Source organism: Polyodon spathula, chromosome 16, assembly GCF_017654505.1.
Source record: "Polyodon spathula isolate WHYD16114869_AA chromosome 16, ASM1765450v1, whole genome shotgun sequence".
Lineage (NCBI taxonomy): Eukaryota > Metazoa > Chordata > Actinopteri > Acipenseriformes > Polyodontidae > Polyodon > Polyodon spathula.
In genome coordinates, this window is record NC_054549.1 from 23,418,456 (window position 1) to 23,441,278 (window position 22,823).

The following is a 22,823-nucleotide window of genomic DNA, read 5'->3' on the forward strand; positions in this document are numbered from 1 at the left end:
AGGCAGGGAGAGGGGAAAGGAGAGAGAGGAGAGTGGTGAGGAGAGGGTAGAGGAGTCGGCGTAGAGTAACGGGACAGTAAGGAGAGAGAACTATATTCTCAAATTGGCAAAAAAAGAATGATGTTTCTTGATGAAGAAAAAAGTAAAATATTTTTTGGGGAAAAGAAAGAAGCAGCAGAAATCTCTGCACAGTATATTGCAGCTTCCTCATTGTAAGTGCAGAGTACAGGCCTTTCAATATTAGCACTGCTATATGGTTATATTTGAAAAAACAACATCTGTCTGTACATTTACTATATTATCTTTGGCAATACTTATATGGCTTGTCATGCCATTAAATACCACCCTCTCCCTCTCTCTTTCCCTCTCTTTCTCCTTTCCCCTCTCATCACTCCTCTCTCCTGTCTCTCCTCCCTCTGTATCTCCTCTCTCATCTCACTTATCTCTCCTCTCTCCCATCTTTCCCCTCTCTCTCTCTCTCCTCTCTCTCCTTTGTCTCTCTCCTCCCCCACAGCTTGTGGGGATGTATCTGGAGGCGCGGAGGATGAAGGTGAGGCAGAGGCAGGGTGGATCGAGGGGGCAGCGATCCTGCTCTCTGTGATCTGTGTGGTTCTGGTCACAGCGTTCAACGATTGGAGCAAAGAGAAGCAGTTCCGGGGGCTGCAGAGCCGCATCGAGCTGGAGCAGAAATTCACTGTCATCAGAAACGCAAACCTTATTCAAATCCATGTTGCCGAGATCGTAGTGGGAGACATCGCACAGGTCAAATACGGTGAGGGGAGAGGGGAGAGGTGGCATGTTTGAGGCAGGGACTTAATGTTTGAGTATGATGTGGCGTATGAACCATGCTCACTGTGTGGCTGCCCCCTCTCCCCCTGTCAGGTGACCTGCTCCCTGCGGACGGGGTTGTGATCCAGAGCAACGACCTGAAGATCGATGAGAGCTCCCTGACCGGAGAGTCAGACCACGTGAAAAAATCCGTGGAGAAAGATCCCATGCTGCTGTCCGGTGAGGAATCCCCCCCTCACACCCCCCCCGTCCCCTACACCCCTCCCCATCCCCACACCCTTTTCTCTTTGTGTGTTTTCTATTTTTTGCAGATACTTCTCCCAACTCTCTGTAGACTCGGCTACTTCCATCCTCCTCTCCTGCCTCAATTCGTCTCCCTTTTCCCTCGACCTGCCCGCCCCTCGCCTCCCCTCCCCAGCCCTGTGCCGCTCGGCTCGTTTCGAACTGCTCTCTGCTGAAAAAAAATGGAAGAAAACCAATATCCCTGCTGCTTGGATCTCTATCCCTCGCTCCTCTGCCCTGCTCAGAGACAAAAAACGCAGACCAAGCCAAAGGCAAACAACAACCCTAGGAATTTGCTGCCACAGGCCCAGGGCCCCTTCTCAGGGAGCTGTGGCAAAGTGATTTGTAGTGTACAGGTGTAGAGGTGATGCAGTGCTTGGAAACAACACTCCAACAACAGTTCAGTGGTAAATAAGCTTTATTAAGGGCTTTTAAATAATAACACTGACTATACACAACAATGTGTATCGTCAGCAAAACCACAGGGTTCAATCCCAAAATGCTAATAACAATAAACACACATTTTAAAACACCTACACGATCACCAGTCCAGCAGTGAATGCTGCGGATGCAAGAGGTGTTTGAATAGATGAAAACAGTGTGCAGTGCAGTCAGGTTTGATGCTGGCTGAATAGCAACGGCTCTCAGATATTTAGCCACGGTTTCATTTCACTCCTCACGGCCATTCCGTAACCATAACAGAGGAACAGATCTCTCGGCCACACACCCTGACATACCTTCAGCCACGCCCCCTTTGGTAGCGAGTGCAATCACGTCTCCTCTAATCCATGACTGACACATCGCCTACCGCAGTAAAGCACTGATGTCTAGTATTGGGGCTTTGCCACAATGGATGGCCGACCTCTTACTGTCCCTGGAATGTACTGTTCCTGTTATACCACGCCTTCACAGGTCGGGAGGGAGATTGTTGACTCAGATTCATTCGCTCTCTGTCACAGGAGCCATCTGGACTATTGGTGTCCGTGCACCACAGACATCTGGGTGCTTACTACCATTCAGACTGGCTATTCGCATCAGTTCAAGCACGGTCCCCCTCCCATTCGGGTTTGACTATAATACCAGTCACACTGACCCACAGGACGCCGCGGTGGTGTCTCAGGAGGTAGCAGCTCTGCTGCAAAAACAGGCTAGTCACATGATAGACCCCCTCCAGTTGGAGGAAGGGTTCTACTCCAGTTACGTTCTGGTGCCCAAGCGCAGGGCTCTACATTTAGATTTTTAACTACTGGCCCCTTGGGCCACTGAGCTAGTGTTCTTACTGGTCTATATGCAATTTTATCTGGCCTAATGTATTTGTATATTTTGTCATGATGGTTTTTATTTTCAGTATGTTTCTAATTGTGTATGGAAACCAAAGAGAGCCCACGTCTCAAAAGAAAGTGGCACATGAAGCCTTTCCATATATGTTACTTCAGCCATTTATCGTGCACTCATTTGTGTGCTTGTCAGAAAATGAATGTGTACAAATGATACTAATTTTTTCACAAGCCATCCCACAACCAAGCTGTTACCATATGGTCACAGCCAAGCTAAAACTAAATTATTATAATTAGGGATGGGTCAGTGTAGTCAAATACATGATTACACAAAAATAAAATAAAAATATTTGAATAGCATATTACATATTTGAGTACACAAAGAAAACTTAGACATTAGCTACTAGTAGAAGCAAATGCGTCTTTCTTTTATTAATTTTTTTAATGCTGATGTTTAACAAGTGTTATGTCAGTCTTAAACCCGATGTTATTTGTATATTAAACATAAGGACCCTAATTATGCAATACTTGTAATAGCAACATTCTACAGTAATCGTATTCTGTTTGAAATTGTTGCCAATTTTATTGCCTTGTTTTTAGTTAATGTTAACAGATCCCTGCATGTGTTCCGCTGTAATGACCGTACACAGCAGCTTGAAACAGTTTCTGGGAGCATGGCACCGATGAACTTTTGAATGTGTAAACTGAAATAAAATAATGTATATAGCAAGTGCTAAAATAAGTAATCCAAACTTGAGTAACATTGAAATTAGAAAGGTATTTTAACATTATGATGAATATAAAGACATATTAAATGTTAAACAGAACAATGCAGAAAAGGCAAACTGCGCTCTCTACCGGCCCCGGGCCACCGGGCCATGGTTAATGTCGAACCCTGTAAGCGGAAAGGTCAACCTGTATCTGAGACGAAGGAGGTTCAAAATATTGACAATGCAATAGCTCTTTCAGCTCAACAGAGCTCTCACGGTGTATAATAACTACACAAATTAATAAATAAATAACCGGTTGCTTGCCAAAGTATATATGGAAATATTAATTATGTTTAACCTGTACCTAAGTTAAAAGAAAGCAATATTCTTTTTGTCCACCAGGTGGCCAGTGCCCCTGGGTTTGTGCCTGAGAAATCCTTTTAAATCAGGTGTGCTTTCAAATAAAGTAAAAGGTAATTTCAGGGGAGAAGGTGATGTGGTGATGCCAGAAAATGCCTGTTGGTTTTACCATCTGCAATGAGTTATTTTTTTGGGGGGGGAACCAAGGTTTGCAAACCAGATTTTTTGAGGATTTGTTGGCTTTCCTTTCCTGCATGAACCAGGTGTTCTTTTCTTCTGGATTTTTTGGGGGATTATTATCTGTGCGGGACTATAGCAGCGTGGACTGGTAAGATCTTTCCATATTTCTCTTTTTTGGATGTTTGTTTTTATTCTCAGACTGTGGCACTGCATCATTGTACTTCCTGCCTCTGCAATTCTGGAAAAACTTGGACTTAACACAGTATACACTGGGAAGTTCTAAACATTGAATAACTCAGATGTTCTTTTTTTGTGTTTTTTTCTTTCTTGATTGAAAAGCCCATGATTCTACTGTTACCTAATTTGAATTAATTATGTATGATTCTTCACTATTTGTTTGTTTGGTTTTTTTTTCTTATGCAACACAATTATTGATCTGCACGGTTGCATTTGTGAATAGTTCTGTCCCAACTTACTGGCATTCCCTGTGTGGTGATTGTTACAGTGGTAGTAATGTTCCAGGAACTTCTGGGTCTGAAGAAAGTAGCTTCCCAGACCCTTCCATTGGGTCTCCTGTGCAACAGCAGGGTTTTTCAGCCAATATTGAACTGTGAGCGCCTATTGACAGTGTCCCACCACTTGACGTAGCACTGGGCAGTGTCACCAGTTGGGAGGTCATCACTACGGACGCATTGAAGCCCTAATTGCGTATTTTGACATGCTATATTTTTTTATCATTCATGATGCTATTTGGGACAATGAATGTTCAATGTTGACACAACTTTGCCCCCCCCCCCCCCCCCCCCCCCAATTTTTTTCTGAAATGGCATCCCTGCTCACCTCTCTTTCTCCTCTCCCTACTCCCCTCTCTCCTCTTTCCCCTCACTCTCGTGTTGCTGGATGGTGTTACCGCTCTGACTGGTTTCTTGTACTGGTTTCAGGGACCCACGTGATGGAGGGCTCTGGGAGGATGGTAGTCACTGCTGTGGGAGTGAACTCTCAGAGTGGGATCATCTTCACTTTACTGGGAGCGGGGGAAGGAGAGGAAGAGGAGGAGAAAAAGGAGAAGAAAGGTATGAATGCAGAAACACAGAAACACACAAAACATAGAAACACACGCAAACACACAGAAAAACACAAACACAGAAACACGCAAACACAAAGACAAACACAAACACTGAAACACAAGCAAACACAGAAAAACACAAACACAGAAACAAGCAAACACATAGAAACACAGGAAGACACAGAAGCAGACACAGAAATACACACAAACACAGAAATACACACTGATACTCTGAATTATTGACTGGCAGCTCATGAAATATTCTCAGAATACAGATAGAGAGGCTGCCAGCGGGTCTGGGGAGATAAACACAGCAGAAATCCGGGTCAACAGTCCTGTGTGTGTGTGTGTGTATGTGTCTGTATCTGTGTGTGTGTGTGTGTGTGTGTGTGTGTGTGTGTGTGTGTGTACATTGGGTTCATTCTAATTCTTAGTTCCCATGCCTTATTCCAGGTAATCTGTTACACTTGCTATGTCCCCTCAGCAGTGTTTTGTGCTTCATCCCGTTTTGTGGTTCACCTGGGGTTCTGTTTTGATTTGGGAAATTGAATTCTCAGGAGATGTTGTAGCCAGCCGGGTTTAATGGAGGTTTAAAACACTGCGTTGACTCATTTGGAGATGATTACTAGAGAGATGTGTGGAACACTCAGAAGTGAGTCAGTGAACTCGCCGGAGAGAGCGTTCCCTGTGTGCCCTGGGCAAACAGATAGAGAGCCGGCCTGCGCCTCTGCCCTTCCTCACTGTTGATTTACTCATTTTCTTTTCTTTTTTCTTTCTGTTTCTCATCCCTGTTTTACTTTCACCTCCCGTAACAACCCCCCCAATCCCCCTCCCCCTGGAAATAAGAGGGGAGGACTGAGGGCTCTCACCCCTATTCCCTACTTCCTACCCCTCTCTCCTGCTCCCCTGTTACCTGCACCCTTCTCCCCTCTACCCTACTCCCCCTTCTCCCCTACTCTCTAACCTCTCCCCTACCTCTGAAATATGACCCACCATGACAACTCCCAAAATCCTGACCCGCTCCGTTACTCTCTAGCCCCCACCCCCCCGACCCCTCCAGCTGACTCTGCAGTTGCAAACTCCGTACCTGCTGCTGCTGCTGCACCCACCAGTGCCCCCGACAAACACACCAGCTTCACAAACGGTACGTCACCCCCCTCACACCCCACTGTGGGTGGGACTCCTCTCCCCTTACCCTATTCCCTACTTCTACCCTCTCCTCCTGTGTGGTGTGGGGAAGTGTTGTGGGAAGGGGGAGGTGCACCGACAAACCCACACCAGCTGCACAAAAAAACGGTACGTCACACCCCCTCACACCCCCACAACCCCCACTTCACACACCCTTCCCCCTTTCCCCCCCCCCCCCCCCCCCCCCCCCCTGCTCTCAGGGGTTCGCAGAGACGATTCCCAGCTACAAGTCTGTGTTCAGACCCACCTGGTGGAGGCTCACTATTCTCATAGTCTCACAGGCTGTGTTTTTGTGTTCATGAGTCCGGCTGCCATCTTGTCTCTCCTCCCTCTGCGCTCTGTTTCTCTACTCATCTGTTTCTATGTTTCTCATCCCTCTTTCATTCAGGAAAGCAGCAGGATGGAGTGATGGAAAACAATCTCAACAAAGGTAATAATGCACTCACGCCACAAGAAAGAAAGCGAGGGATCTCTGACAATCAGCTTCTCACCTTTGTAATGTCCTGTAGTGTGTGTGCTCTCATTCTCCTCTATCACAATTAACCAGCTGCAAGAAACAAATGGCCTTTTTCTAGGGAGGGCTACAGCTTCTGAAAAGACTCACAGGTTGAATTGTTTTCTGAAGTGGTTTTAAAAATGGCCACTAGGCAGTGTGCCACTTTAATTTCGGCTCTCTCTGCAACTGAGTGTTATTACATGGGAACTTAGTTTCAGAGGGGACCGAAAGAGCTGCACACCCCCTACTGGTCAAATGGTCTCACTTCAGAAGTGTAATCCGTACTGGCGCATTAGCAGGTCATTATCGTTGTGTCACAATGAGCGAGAACACTCCAACTCCCTATAGGTTATTGGGCAGTGTGTTTGAATATTGTGGGATAGTAGATGTGTGCTGTACAGTGTACAAGAGATGATATTCTCTAGTTTTTGAGTCAAAGTTGAGTGGCAGATTGACTTTACTGGAAGTCAGCTTACTAACACTCCTTTCGCCTCTCTCCCCTCTCTCTTTTTGCCCTCTCCCCTTTGTCTCCCATCTCACCTCTCCTTTCTCCCCTCTCTACCATCTCCCCACTCCCCCTATTTCTCCCCTCTCTCTCCCATCTCATCCCTCCCTCTCCTTTCTCCCCTCTCTCCTCTCTTCCCTTTCTTTCCCCTCCTCTCTTTTTCCTTCTACCCTTTCTCTCTCCTTTCTCCCCTCTCTCCCATCTCCTCTCTCCCCCTCTCTTTCCTCTGCCTTCTCTCTCCCCTCTCCCTTTTTCTCTCCCCTCTCTTTTTTCCCCTCTCCCTTTCTCTCTCCCATCTCTCCTCTTCCCTCTCTGTTGCTTTCTCCCCTCTCCCCCCTCCCCCCTCCCTTCCCCTCTCAGCTAAGAAACAAGATGGTGCTGTCGCTATGGAGATGCAGCCCCTAAAGAGTGCAGAGGGGGGGGAGGTGGAGGAGAAAGAGAAGAAGAGGAGCAACGTGAACAAGAAAGAGAAATCCGTCCTACAGGGCAAACTCACTAAGCTGGCAGTGCAGATCGGGAAAGCAGGTGAGAGGGGGGAGAAAGGAGGGAGAGAGCGCGGAAAGAGCGGGGAGAGAGGGAGGTGTCACTCCTTACTGTGTTGGGCATCAGTCGTCAGTCGTCAGGCATCAGTCCTCCAAGGTTTTTTTGTTTTTGTTTTTTTTAAGGGGAGAGTGAGGGTTTGGACGAAGTCTTCTAAATCACCCAGTCAAACAAGAGCAAAAAAACTTTCAATGCTTCCATTGTATGACACAAATGTCAATCAAATGTTTGACAAGTAGATGGCATTAAGTTATTGTGGTGGGTGAGTAAGTTATTGAGTGAGTAAAAGGATGATTATAATTAAAGAAAATCATGAAAATGTAAACTAATTGCTAACAATACATTGTAGCTGCTGATTAATTGATGCATTTTACCAATTCTTTCTTTATTTGCGTTAAGTTACGATATGCAATTTAATTATTTGAATTCGCTTGGATTTAAATTGTAAGTCAAATTCTCAGCATATGACATCAGACATAACTCCCATCATTTATCAAATATGCAAATATGAAACCTATAACTTTACATACAAATTATCCCACAACTAAAATAAGTTCTAGGGATACAGTAATGTAGCTTCCTGCAATTCTCTCCCAAGCTTGTCGTGCTGTTCATTTCTTGTTCAGTGTTAATTTTTTTAAACTTTTAGGGTGAACAAAATAGAAATAAAACAATTATTAAATTGAAAAAATTATAAATTATACAATCATCTTTTCTTTAACAACTTCTTACTCACCACCACAATAACTTAGTACGATCTACTTGTTGAACAGTTGATTGACATTTGTGTCATCCAATGGAAGCATTGAAAGTTTTTTGCCCTTGTTTGATTGGGTGATTTAGATGGCTCCGCCCAACTCCTCACTCTCCCATCAAAAAAAACCAAAAAAAAACTTGGAGGACTGATGCCTGACGAGTGACTCGAGCAGGACCGATGCCTGACACATGAAGGAGTGATACCTGAGTATGGCTTAAAATGGACACAGTACAGTAGTACTACGATAAGCCAACGTATTGTTAGTCTAGTGTCTTACACTGATATTGCCTGCTGTACACAGGACAGTTCTGGTGGCCTGCACTTTATAACCCTATCTCTCCTGTGTCTCCAGGTCTGGTCATGTCTGCAATCACAGTGATAATCCTGGTGCTGTACTTTGTGATCGAGACCTTCGTGATTGAGGGCAGGGTGTGGCTGACAGAGTGCACCCCAGTTTATGTCCAGTACTTTGTCAAATTCTTCATTATCGGGGTGACTGTGCTGGTTGTGGCTGTGCCTGAGGGGCTTCCCTTGGCTGTCACCATCTCGCTGGCATACTCCGTCAAGGTAGAACCCCAAAATCACACCCATCCCCACAATCACAAACCCCAAACCTCCAACTTCACACACCCCAAAAATCCAAGTCCTAAAATCACAACCCCCTTTTGGTTCAGTGTCTCTTTGTCTGTGTGTCTCTCTGTGTCAGTACAAATTAAATTCGAATGATCTTCACTGGTATGACAAGTCACGCATGTATAATTAGTTTAGGTAGTAAATTTACATTTATACTGACCATGTGTAATATGCTGTACTTAACAGTATGACTTGCTCTCCCTGTAGAAAATGATGAAGGATAACAACCTGGTGCGTCACCTGGATGCGTGTGAGACAATGGGCAATGCCACAGCCATCTGCTCTGACAAGACAGGCACACTGACCACTAACCGCATGACCGTGGTGCAGTCCCATGTGGGTGATGTCACCTACCGGGAGGTACCGGGCCCCGGAGTGCTGAGCCCAATGATACTGGACGTGCTAGTCAGCGCCATCGCCGTCAACAGCGCCTACACCACCAAGATAATGGTGAGTGCACAAACCAGTAAGCACACCAGTACACCACAGCGCTTACTAGAAACCAGTGTACAAGCTAGCACAGAATGTACACAACCAATATACTGGTGAGTGACTGAAGCAATTCACAAACCAGTGTAAGATTTCTTCTCAAAAATAATTAATCCTCTTCAGAAAAAGTCAATCAAAAATAGTTTATTCAGGAATCAAAATGCAAACAGGAGCAAAGCAAATCAAATGCGATACATCAGTGATCTCACACACAAGTCTCAATTGATGGTGTTCTGAGCTGTCATCAGTGTAGATGTTATTTACTTCTGAGCCAAGCTGAGCTTTCATGGCATCAGAGATGTTGGCTTTTTTTTCTGAGCCAGCATGGCACAGAGATGGTACTTTCTGAGATGGCATCAGTGTAAATGTTTCAGAGCTGAGCCAAGAAATTACTTCGTACAGATATACAGCTAGCTTACGTAATTTCCCAAGTTTGGTATTATTTCCCTAGCATGGTGCAAGACAAAGCACATGAAAAGTTAACATTTGCGTTTCTTCTTCACTTTACCAATGTCAGCAGAAACCCACATAACAAGAAGTTTTACATTTAAGAACAATGCTATGAGTTTTGCTGAATTCTCACAAGCAGCATAGCACTATACCCACGCATGACAAGGTTGAACAACAAAGCTGGTGATTGCAAACTACTGATGTGTACCAGCTATGTACAGCTTAATTTTTTTTTACCCATGCGTTGATTCAGAGATTATATTAAACACAGGAAAATCACACAACGTTCACAGACACTTTCAATGATTTCTTTACCATTTAAATGGGAAGCATAAGTAATGGGTTGCATAATGAAAAGCAACAAAGGCTGATGAAACAATAAGTCCTTATGCCATTTAACTGGAACAATGTGTACACTGCCCCACACAAGGTGCATGTTCCAATTGTATAGTGTGTTATTATGCATTTGTGACACTTACAAAAGTTACAGCATGTCACTCTTTACAAAAGTAAATAGTTTTAATCGGTTTGATTATGGTTTGTACATCAGAGCAAAACAGCTTATTAAGCAGAAACAAAGGTTTTATCATCCATCCGAGGTCACAACTGTACTCTGAGTTATGAAAAGCCAGCTACTCCCTACAAGGCAATACATAGGCAAGAGTTTCAGAATCCTTACATCAGTACAAAGCAATACAGATACCTGTAGACGGATCTGTGAAAGAGCACCTGTGCATATGAGCACCTGTCCACCAATGGTTTTTGACAGTAGGGACAAAGTAGGATTTATTTTTCTTCTTAAAACCAAGTTTAAATTGATCAAATGCTTTTTAAGTAGTCCATAGTATTAATTAATAATTTATGTAAAAGTTCCACCAGCAGACCATGGCATTTTTACATTTAAAAAAAAAAACAATTAATGCAATTGATAACATAGATTTTGTCAACTCCTTCAGACAATATAAAAAGCATTTTTTAGTTAGTTTGAGGGCTTTTTTTTTTTTTTTAGCTGAAAAACGCATTGCACTGCACAAGAAAAAAAAGTAGGTGTGGCAGTGCGCCCTGCCCCTGTGCATATTTTTGTGTTATATGTTGTATGTATAGTGTTAATATTGGTGTATTTCAGTTGGTTCACAGGATATACAGGATATAATATGTGTTATGAGCATACATATACATTTAAAATATATATTTGTATTTAGGCACGAGGATTGCACAGCACTTAAAAGGTAAAATGTAATAATATGTGAGCACAGGGAATTGCACTAAATAAATTCACGTGTAGTTGTACCAAGACTCCAATTGAATGACTGATTAGCAGTCGAGTCTCGGTACAGCTGCATAAAATCAGCATGTTTTCACTCACTCGGGGTTGTGCGTTCGGGAAGTGGAGAACGGGTGAGAGAGAGAAGAGGTCATTTAAAATAAAAATGATTGCTACGAGTGCCTGGAGGGCCAGCACTCTACTTGTGTGTTTAGCGTTCATCCACTGTCTTGTTTAGTGTTGTCAGTTTTGTTTACCTTTTTATTTTGGCCACAAGTGCTGTGTTTTCTGTCCAAACCTTTTATTTCTGTTTAAATAACTGCACAGCAGTGCAATCATCATATCACCAGTCGTCCGTATATTAGTTCCATGTTCTGACGTCACCAATCTACTGTCCTTGTGACGGTGGGATATATTTTTTTTTGTAGAACTGTATGCAAAATACACCCAGTACTAAATTTTTATGGAATCCAAAACTCTTATCTTTAAGAAACTTTTTTTTATTATTATTATTTTTTTTTATCGTTAACGTCCACCCTCTAGGGTGCAACATGTACTCCACGTGAAGCGTCTTTACCAGACCCAATCGGGAATCCAAAAACTATTATATTTTAAGTATATTTTAAACTTATAAAATAAGAACCGTTTTAGCAGTGTTGACATGTACTTGACAGAGTTGTCGCAATGTCTGATGGAGGTGAATATACAGCAAAACAAAGACGTTCTCATTAAAACTTAAAACAGTAGTTTATTAGAAAGTTTAGATAAAGCCACAAACATTGTTGTTTATTGTGATTATAAAAATGAACAAAAGAGAAAATCTAACATTCAAATTAGTCTTATTTCTTCTTTCATATGGTCACAACTCTAAATTGCTTAGTTGCTTCTTAATATTTAGATTAAGGTAAGTTTTGTTTTGGAGTTAGAGCAAAGTTATTGTTTCTACAGAAAAAAGAATACATTTTTGAATGGGCCACGAAGCTGTAGAAATTGCACTTTCAGGTCTTGATGTTCGACATTTACCACAATGACATTAGCTTACCACCAGTGATTGTCATACATGACTGCTAGCCAGTCTTCAAATTGCAGGCTGTTGAGAGTGATTTCTGTGGTTGTTTATCTGACCATTCACAGAGTTTTCATTGACTTCCTCATCGACTGAGCCAAAGGGCTCACGTTCTTGGCCTTGGGTACTTCCTTATTTTCAATTATACAAAGAGATACATCTGGTGTTGCACCTGATTTAATTCTGACATCCTCCGAGTATTCTTGCAAACTTGTGCAGCCTGGACTGAAACAATGGCAGAGAGGTTGCTTGTGGCAGAAACATGACAGTATTCTGTGGTGTAGCAACTTAGTGAACTATCCTGGATAATGGCAAAGTTTGAAGATTTGAAGACAAAAGCCAATCAAACTTATCAATAGCACTTTCCTCAACACAGTACAGCTGGATAGATCGCAGACTGATTAAGAGTTTTGAAAGGCTTCCCTGGTGTGTCACCATTTTAATGAGGTTAATAGGTACAACTTTTGGTTTACAGTGGCTCTCAAAAGTATTCACCCCCTTGGACTTTTCCACATTTTATTGTGTCACAGCATGGAATCAAAATAGATTTAATTAGGAGTTTTTGCCATTAATCAACACAAAAATGTCCATAATGTCGAAGTGAAAAATAAAATTTACAAATTGTTCTAAATTAATTACAAACATAAAACAGAAAATAATTAAGTATTATTGAGTACAAGTATTCACCACTTTTGCTATGACACACCTAAATAAGCTCTGGTGCAACCAATTGTCTTTAGATGTCACATAATTAGTTGAATGAAGTCCACCTGTGTGCAATTAAGGTTTCACATGATTTCAGGTTAAATACACCTGTCTCTGGGAGGTCCCACAGTTGGTTAGTACATTTCCTAACAAAAACTACATGATGAAGATGAAGGAACATTCAAAGCAAATCCGGAATAAGGTTCTTCAAAAGCACCAATCAGGGGTAGGATATAAGAACATTTCCAAGGCCTTGAATATCCTCCGGAGCACAGTAAAGTCCATTATTAAGAAATGGAGAGAATATGACACAACTATGAATCTGTCTAGAACAGGCCGTCCTCAAAAACTGAATATCCGGGCGAGAAGGGCACTAGTCATGGTGGCCACCAAGAGGCCTATGGCAACTCTAAAGGAGTTATAGTCTTCCACGGCTGAGCTGGGAGACACTGTGCATATGGCAGTAATAGCCCGGGTGCTTTCACAAAACTGGCATTAATGGGAGAGTGGCAAAAATAAAGCCATTGTTGAAAAAAGACTCTCATCAAATCTCGGCCAGGTGGAAGAAGATTCTAGGTCTGATGAGACCAAAATAGAGCTTTTTGGCCTCAACGCCAAGCGTTATGTTTGGCGCAAGCCTAACACCCCACATCATCCTGAGAACACCATCCCTACCGTGAAGCATGATGATGGCAGCATCATGCTGTGGGGATGCTTCTCTGCATCGAGGCCTGGAAAGCTTGTGAAGATAGAGGGCAAAATGGATGTAGCAAAGTACAGAGAAATCCTGGAGGAAAACCTGCTGAAGTCTGCAAGAGACTTGGGTTTTGGGAGAAGATTCATCTTCCAGCAGGACAATGACCCCAAACATACAGCCAAAGCCACACTGGAGTGGCTTAAAAACAAAAAGGTCAATGTCCAGATGCAACCAATTGTCATCAGAATTCACACAATAAGTTAAATGGAGTCCATCTGTGTGCGATAAAAGTGGTTCACTGCCTCTGTAAGGTCCCACAGTTGGGTAGTGTATTCAAAGCAAAGATACTACCATGAAGATGAAGGAGCTTTCAAAACAACTCTGGGATAAAGTTGTGGAAAGGCAAAGATCAGGGGAGGGGATATAAAAAGATTTCAGAGGCATTGAATATCCCTTGGAGCACAGTCAAGTTGATCATTAAGAAGTGGAAGGTATACCGCACCCCCCAGAATCTGAAAAGAGGAGGCTGTCCTCCCAAACTGAGCAGCCGGGTAAGAAGGGTATTGGTGAGAGAAGCCACCAAGAGGCCAATGACAACTCTGAAAGACCTACAGCATTCCATGGTTGAGATGGGAGAAATTGTCTGTGTGTCAATAGCTAAGGTACTCCACAAATCTGGCCTGTATGGAAGAGTGGCGAAGCCATTTCTGAAAAAAGCCCATGTAAAATCCCACTTGGAATTTGCAAAAAGCCATGTGGGAGACTCTGAAAAGATGTGGCAAAAGATTCTGTGGTCTGATGAAACAAAAATTTGACCTAAATGCAAAGTGTTATATCTGACACAAATCCAACCAGCACTCACCCAGGTAACACCATCCCTACTGTGAAGCATGGTGGTGGCAGCATCATGCTATGGGGATGCTTTTCATTGGCAGGGACTGGGAAGCTTGTCAGGGTAGAGGACAAAGTGGATACAGGCAAATCCTTGAGGAAAACCTGCTTCATTCTACAAAAGACCTAAGACTGGGACAGAGAGTCATGGCAAGACTTAAAGATTGCTGTCCACCAACGATCCCCATCCAACTTGACAGAGCTTGAACAATTTTGCCAAGAAGAATGGACGAATATTGCGTGATCCAGATGTGCAAACCTGGTAGAGACTTACCCCAAAAGACTCACAGCTGTAATTGCTGCCAAAGGTAGTTTTACCAAGTATTGACTCAGGGGGTTGAATACTTATCTAATCAAGACATTTCAGTTTTTTTTTTTTTTTTCATTAATTGTTGTTTCACAATAAAAATTCTCATGTCTCTTCGAAGTGTTGAGTAGGTTGTGTAAATCAAAGGAAAAAAAATCCAATTTAAATGCATCAAGATTTCAGGTTGTAACACAACAAACTGTGAAACTGTAAAAGGGGGGTGAATATTTCCTCTAGGCACTGTATCTGTCTCTATTTATGCCTGATTTAGAAATTTGACAATCTAATGGAGCTGACACAGATCCTAGGACAGTTATGAAGTTCTTTTTTGAAAATTGCTGAAAAATATCTATTAAATGAAGATACACTAATTCATGGTTGTTGTTTTCCTTTAAAAACAGCTGTATTTCTTCCTTTTTTTGAAACCCTGGACAATAGGTTTTCTGGTGGAGACAAACATCTGTAGTGTAAAAAAAACAAAAAAACAAAAATCTATTTCAGTGAAGACTCATTAATTACTGTGTTCACTTTAATTGATAACTTAAATACAGTGGTCTTCGGCAAGTACTATTCTTGCAAGTTGGCAAGCCTTTTTTTGTCCTACTCTCAGTGACATATGAGCACCTGTAATATGAGCACATAAGAACATAAGAAAGTTTACAAACGAGAGGAGGCCATTTGGCCCGTCTTGCTCGTTTGGTTGTTAGTAGCTTATTGATCCCACAATCTCAACAAGCAGCTTCTTCAAGGATCCCAGGGTGTCAGCTTCAACAACATTACTGGGGAGTTGGTTCCAGACCCTCACGATTCTCTGTGTAAAAAAGTGCCTCCTATTTTCTTTTCTGAATGCCCCTTTATGTAATCTTCACTTATGACCCCTGGTCCTTGTTTCTTTTTTCAGGTCTACCATCTACCATCTCTTTAGTTATTTTATACATTGACTACTGAGCTGGTAAATTTACACATTTACTAGTTAATCTAAAGATTTACCGATTTTACACATGAACTGTAACACCTACACCAAAAACTAGGTTGGTACTGTCATGGAAATCCTGGAAGACTTTTTCAATGTATTGTTTTTCCAGGGTATGGCCTGGAAATACCCTGGAAAAACAATACATTGAAAAAGTCATAATAAAATTGCTGACAAAATCTTTAATATTATTTGAACTGCAATATCAACCTGATTTTCAGAAGGTGTATTTTTAGAGAGAACATGGAGGTCACAATGCATTTGCCCTTTAAGTTTTTTCCCCACCTAATTCTATGTCTCGATTTTCAATGGGCAGGTTAATTTCTCTTACTTGCAACACCCTTTGCGACTCTTGCCTATGACTGATTTAACTGAAACGACAATAGATTTTCAGGTTCATTAACAAGCCAGTTAGTCACATTTCAATAGTTCATTGAACTGGAAAACAAAGAGGCAGTCGCAACAATGGGGAAGAAAGAAAGGAAAAATACATTCTTAACCACCCAAGTTGTATTATAATACAGCCAAACCCATTTACAACGTACCTGGGATATAACATACACACCTATATAAAGAACCAGTATCATGGAACCGAATAAAATCCTATTAAATCCTGTTTAAATTCTCCTTTTCGTATGTACTCTGATAGTGTTTACTTCCTGTTATTACGCACACACCACGGTGGCACGCAGCGGTCTGTGCTACGCATATTGCGTACTCGTAGACCAACTTCTTGCTGTTTGAACTTGACCTTGCTCTCTATTACTGTAATTTCTGCAGTATTATCATGGCCAGCACTAAACGGTCGTCCATTTCACTTAAGGACAGAGGAGCTACAAGAAAGTGCCTAAGTAATCAAAAGGGGAATAATTTGTATGGGGAAAAAAAAGCCCAGGCCATAGTAAACAAATTAGATGGGCATTTAGAGAAAGAGAAAATCTGGGTTCTTTAATTTAATTAAAAGTCAAATAAAGATCTTTAACTGACTAATATGTGATGTGATCTAAGATCATTTTAAAAAGGGTTTTGGACACATTAAGTTTTGTGTACTACAGTCTGGTAATGCTTAATGACTTGTATATTATTTTTATTATTATCAGTTTTATTATTTCTACAATTTATTATTACTGTATTGTATTTTTTTTTATTAATTTGTTTATTTTACTAATTACAGTACAGTATTATTCAGTACACTAATTACATGTTTTTTGTTATTTTTTCTAATTCATTTAGCTGACGATCTTTATCCAAGGCAACCATAATTACTGTATTAAATAATTACAGTACAGAGTGTTACATACTGATCATTTCAAAGCTCAAGAAAAATATCATGAAAAATGTTCTTTGAAATCTTCCTGCTTACTTCTACTACCGTCATAGTTCTTAAAGCAAAAATTAACTATTAGTTACACTCCCTGGATAAACTACATAGGCTAGGTACTAGTCCTACTCAAGCTTTGTGCAAAGAACTAATAATGATACGCTACTGGCTAGTAAGCAAGAGTAAAAAATAAATAAAAGGTCTAATTTATTCCTGTTAATAAAATCTATTTTAAATATTTATTATAATACAACAAACCCATTTCTAACCTCCTACTAGTAAGCTCTCCACTGTCAACTTCACACTCATGAGACCATAAAACTGAGCCAATCACAGAATCACAGAGGCACCATGTCGGGAGCGCTACCCTCATAGGTCATAGGGATGATTGATTTTCACAGAAAATGTGAAACTTTGATTTTTCGTGATGTCCTCCGGGGACCCCCCACGGGGCAGGGTTGGGAGCCTCGAGACGTTCCTGGTCCCTGTGAATTTATCCTGTTAGTTATTTCTTCCCATGTTTTTTTTCTTAATGTTTTTTGGATTTAAAATGTTAAGTAATATTTACTGATTTTTTTAATTTTTTAATTTTTTTTCCATTTCACTAACAGGTCATTTTTTTTTTTTTGGCCGGTGCCGTAGTTGCATTAAGGTCAAAGTCTGTAGAAGCCACAGCTTGATCAGTATTATATTTGTCTACTACTTCTTTCTGTTTATCATATCACTCAATTATATTTGCCGCAAGGAATTTCTAAATCTTGACTTTTGGCGTTGCAAATCTGTTTATAATGAGATGCAAATTCCGATCTGTCCTGTATAATGAGTAGCAATTTATGCTGTTTGTAAGCTTGCTGTGATATTACGGTGGCAGTTCACGAAAAAGAGCTGTTCAGTACATTGCACGCAAAAATTCTATAAACGATGGTGGCCACGAATTTGCAGTGTTTACGAACACATAAGCAATATTAGTACACAGAGCCGTAGTAAGTGAGTATAATTTAGATTTTTATTACAGTTATATAAAATAGCTGCACTTACTGTGTGATGCTTCCTGGTGGCAGTAGATATTGAGAGGGTGTGGTGTAACTGATAGTGTTTGTGTCTCCCCCAGCCCCCAGACCAGGAGGGGGGTCTGCCAAAGCAGGTGGGCAATAAGACGGAGTGTGCTCTGCTGGGCTTCGTCCAGGACCTGCACAGAGACTACCAGGCTGTGAGGGATCAGATCCCTGAAGAGAAGCTCTACAAGGTTTACACCTTCAACTCTGTGCGCAAGAGCATGAGCACCGTGGTGTGCCTACCCGAGGGAGGGTTCAGGCTCTACAGCAAGGGGGCCTCTGAGATCATCCTCAAGAAGTACGTACCCCACCCAACACCTCCCCCCTCTCCCACTGTCCTCCTCTCCGTGCGTGAACTCTGTCTGTCTGCCTGTCTCTCTGCCTTTCTGTCTCACTGTCTGTATCTCTGTCTCTCTGGCCCTGAAAATCAAAAGTGCCTTCCAACAGTCCAAAACTCGCTGGCTCCATCTGTTTTAACCCGACTCTTATCCCGAAGAGTGTTTCAATCATGAAATGAAACCCTTTTCTGCTGTTTTCCGAGAGGTGGAATGGGTGCAATTTTTTACATAAAGGTGGCATAGCAGCTAAATGATCTCTTTCATCCTCTAAAATTGTAACCATATCTACAGCATGTTGGGCCCCAAAGTAGTCCACATCACACCCTTTTTTAGACTGAGTCTGTTTTAAATAGTCTGCTGTCTCCATTAGGACTTTTTGAAACAGGCAGAACCACTTTAGACAAAACATACTCAATCTGACCACATCAACCCTTTTGATTTTTGCATGGGGGTATGTTAATTAATTAGCTACCCACACTATTTGCACAACATTCCTTATACTGTCAGAATCAGGGTTTTGCAACTGTTCTCATCCTTGCTGGATGTTTTGGATTTTTGTTCTGAACATGAAAAAATTTAAAATCCTGCCACAAAAGCCCTTCCAGATGGTTGGAAAAACTTAAATATTCAGGGCATCGGTGTCTGTCTCTGTCTCTGTCTCTGTCTCTGTCTCTGTCTCTATCTCTCTGCCTTTGTCTCTATCTCTCTGCCTCTGTCTCTCTGCCTCTGTCTCTGTCTCTTTGCCTCTGTCTCTACCTCTGCCTGTTTCTATTTCTCTACCTCTGTCTCTGTCTCTCTACCTCTGTCTCTATCTCTTTACCTCTGTCTCTATCTCTCTGCCTCTGTCTCTATCTCTGCCTCTGTCCCTATCTCTCTCTTTCTGTCTCTCTGGCTCTGTCTATCTCTGCCTCTGTCCCTGTCTCTCTGCCTCTGTCTCTATCTCTCTATCTCTGTCTCTCTGTCTGTCAATTCAATTAAAAGATGCTTTATTGGCATGACTACAGCAGAAGTATTGCCAAAGTAATTACAAAACACATAATAATACAAATACAAATAAAACATCATACCAGTTGATTATAGGAAATAAGTCTATATAAAAAAGATACAAGAAATATTTAAATAAAAAAGACACATCAAAAGATACTTCTTTGTATATACATGTGTGATGGAAGGGAGTTTCTGTTGGTGTGATGGGAGCAGATAGCCGCTAGTGGAGTCTGTTTAAACACTGGTTTTACTGTTCCTGTCTTGGTTCAGGACACTCTCTGATATATTCAGTAGCTGTGAGTGCAGTGTCGCTGTTCTCGGCCAGAATAATTACCATCTTATCCTCGTCCTTAAGTTTCTTAACGTTAGAGATCTTTTGGGAGCTCCTTGGAATGTACTGGTGTCTTATACTGGTATATTTTGAGCAGTAGAGAAGGAAGTGTTCCTCATCTTCAACTCGTCACACTGGCCACGCAGTCTTCTCTCCACAGATTTCCAGCTCTGTTGGTGTCGGCCTGCTTCCAGGTTGTGGTCACTGACTTGGTATTTGGTAATTGTTTGTCTGTGTGTTTGTCTTTTGACTTTTCCTAAATAGTCTGCCAATGTTTAGCATTTACATTTTTTGTTTCTAGCATTTACATTTACAGTGTTTGTTGATCTGTGTAGTCCAGTGTGCCATGAATCAATTGTTAGATTCCTTGTTGTTGATCAGCCTCTTCTGGGACTTTGTGTTTTTGATGCTCCAGTTTCTTATGTCGTCCTCCTCTGCTCTAAAATCTTTTTCACAAGGTGACTCACTGTGTCAGATTGCACCTGGCTATTGACAGCTATAGACTGGAATGATTTGGGGTCTCTCTCTCTCTCTCTCTCTCTCTCTCTCTCTCTCTCTCTCTCTATCTCTGGCTATGTTAGCATGACAGAGGTGATCCAATGTTGCCAAAGCATTTCAACACATGTTACATGAAATAAAATATAATGTTAATAACACAATATCAATCCTCCCTCCCTCCTTCTTAACAGAATGTAAACAATATAACACCCCCCCCCATCTAATTTAACATCGGTTAAAGATACAGACATCACTCCTCGGTGTGATGTCTGTATCTCTCTCCTCTCTCCCAGGTGCACCAGTATCCTCACTGCCTCCGGGGAGCCCCGTTTATTCCACCCTCGCGATCGTGATGAGATGGTGAAGAAGGTGATTGAGCCGATGGCTTGTGAGGGTCTGCGTACGATCTGCATCGCTTACAGAGACTTCCCGGGAACGCCGGAGCCAGACTGGGACAGTGAGAGCGACATTGTGGGAGAGCTGACCTGCATCTGTGTGGTGGGGATTGAGGACCCTGTGAGGCCAGAGGTAAGGAGAGAGAGAGAGAGAAATGCAATACAATACAATACAATATAATGCAATAAAATACACTACACTGTGACATGATACAAAAACATAGTACTATTCCATTTGCTGATTCTTGTTACTCCCTTTTCCTCTCTCCTGCTCTTTGCTGTTCTCCTGGTCTCTTCCTGTCTCTCCTTTCTCCCCTCTCTCCCAGGTCCCGGAAGCGATCAGAAAATGCCAGCGTGCAGGGATCACAGTGAGGATGGTGACTGGAGACAACATCAACACAGCGAGGGCTATCGCAGCAAAGTGTGGAATCATACAGGCAGGGGAGGAGTTCTTGTGTATCGATGGCAAGGAGTTCAACAGGAGAATCAGAAACGAGAAGGGAGAGGTGAGAAAGGAGAGAGAGGGGAGAGGAGAGAGAGACAGGGGGAGAGGGGAGAGAGGAGAGAAAGTAGAGGGGGATAAAGAGGAGAGGGATGAGAGAGGGGAGTGTAATAGTGTTTTATTCTCTCCTCAGATTGAACAGGAGCGCATTGATAAGATTTGGCCAAAGCTGCGAGTTTTGGCACGCTCCTCACCCACTGACAAACACACCCTGGTGAAAGGTAGGTGTGAACGTGTGGGTTGCTGTGCAAAGTGAGAGGGTGATGCAGGTGCTCCAAACAAGGACAGACAGAAAGTTAATGGTTCAAGTTTGTAATCCTACTCCAACCACTTTTACCGTTCAAAAATAATAAAGCTGGCTCTACCCAAAAATGAGTATCGCCTGCGCCAAAACGAGGGGTTACAGTCCCGAAATAATAATCAAAAACACAGACACAACACAGACAGACACGTCTCAGGACAGTGCTCTTAGTGTAGGTGCTGTGCTGGAACAGTGATGTTGGTTCAGAGCAGGTGCAGTGAAGTTCAAGTGAATCGTTGGCCCCAAGGCTGCAGCTCCCAGCTCCGTGCTCGATCACTCTGCCAACAGAAAACACACTCAGTTCCAAAACCAACACCCACTTAACACCGTCTCTCAAAACACAGTCCTTGTTTCCTCCCATCAACCACAACAAAGGAACAGATCACAACGTCACGTCCCCCTAAAGTACCAATAGCCCCGCCCCCTCAGACAGCTAGTTCAATCACGTCTCCTCCAATTCATGAATGAAACTTCGCTCACCATACTAGGGCGATGACTCCTGGTGCTGTGTCGCCATCTCTTTCCTGGCGTCCAACTGCCCCCGGAATGAACAACCAATCCATTCAGTATGGGGCACATAAATCCTGCTGTGCAGTGCTCTCACAGATCGAGAGGGAGATTGTTGATCCAGATTCATTCGCTCTTGTCACAGTAGGATATTGAACAGTGTGAGGGGTTGTGTGTCTCTCAAGCATCATTGACAGCAAAGTTGTGGTGTGGTTGGAATGGGATGGGATGGGATGGGATGGGTTGGGTTGGGCTGTGGTGTGGTGTGGTGTGGTTGGGTTGTGGTGTGGTTGGGTTAGGTAGTGGTGTGGTTGGGTTGTGGTGTTGTTGGGTTAGGTAGTGGTGTGGTTGGGTTGTGGTGTGGTTGGGTTAGGTAGTGGTGTGGTTGGGTTGGGTTGGGTTGGGTTGGGCTGTGGTGTGGTTGGGTTGGGTTGGGTTGGGCTGTGGTGTGGTGTGGTGTGGTGTGGTTGGGTTGTGGTGTGGTTGGGTTAGGTAGTGGTGTGGTTGGGTTGTGGTGTGGTTGGGTTAGGTGTGGTGTGGTTGGGTTGTGGTGTGGTTGGGTTAGGTAGTGGTGTGGTTGGGTTGTGGTGTGGTTGGGTTTGGTTTGGTTGGGTTGGGCTGTGGTGTGGTGTGGTGTGGTTGGGTTGTGGTGTGGTTGGGTTAGGTAGTGGTGTGGTTGGGTTGTGGTGTGGTTGGGTTAGGTAGTGGTGTGGTTGGGTTGTGGTGTGGTTGGGTTAGGTAGTGGTGTGGTTGGGCTATGGTGTGGTGTGGTTGGGTTAGGTAGTGGTGTGGTTGGGTTGTGGTGTGGTTGGGTTAGGTAGTGGTGTGGTTGGGTTGTGGTGTGGTTGGGTTAGGTAGTGGTGTGGTTGGGTTGTGGTGTGGTGTGGTGTGGTTGGGTTGTGGTGTGGTTGGGTTAGGTAGTGGTGTGGTTGGGTTGTGGTGTGGTTGGGTTAGGGTGTAATT

The 22,823-nt window shown here is 42.8% G+C and overlaps 1 protein-coding gene across 9 annotated transcripts in view; it reads left to right on the plus strand.

Annotated features, from left to right (window-relative positions):
- The window catches only part of LOC121329013 (plasma membrane calcium-transporting ATPase 3-like), a 60,839-nt gene that overhangs the window by 19,297 nt on the left and 18,719 nt on the right, over positions 1-22,823 (plus strand). For 3 of the 9 annotated variants that reach the window (XM_041274190.1, XM_041274193.1, XM_041274192.1), the window contains exons 3-14: positions 515-772; positions 883-1,008; positions 4,540-4,671; positions 5,701-5,808; positions 6,241-6,282; positions 7,214-7,378; positions 8,503-8,717; positions 8,991-9,233; positions 18,058-18,299; positions 20,449-20,683; positions 20,877-21,056; positions 21,186-21,273. In XM_041274190.1, coding sequence (XP_041130124.1) covers positions 515-772; positions 883-1,008; positions 4,540-4,671; positions 5,701-5,808; positions 6,241-6,282; positions 7,214-7,378; positions 8,503-8,717; positions 8,991-9,233; positions 18,058-18,299; positions 20,449-20,683; positions 20,877-21,056; positions 21,186-21,273 — 2,034 coding nt within the window. The remainder of the gene's footprint in view (positions 1-514; positions 773-882; positions 1,009-4,539; positions 4,672-5,700; positions 5,809-6,240; positions 6,283-7,213; positions 7,379-8,502; positions 8,718-8,990; positions 9,234-18,057; positions 18,300-20,448; positions 20,684-20,876; positions 21,057-21,185; positions 21,274-22,823) is intronic. The other 6 variants (XM_041274199.1, XM_041274191.1, XM_041274195.1 and 3 more) reach the window with 2 other exon arrangements.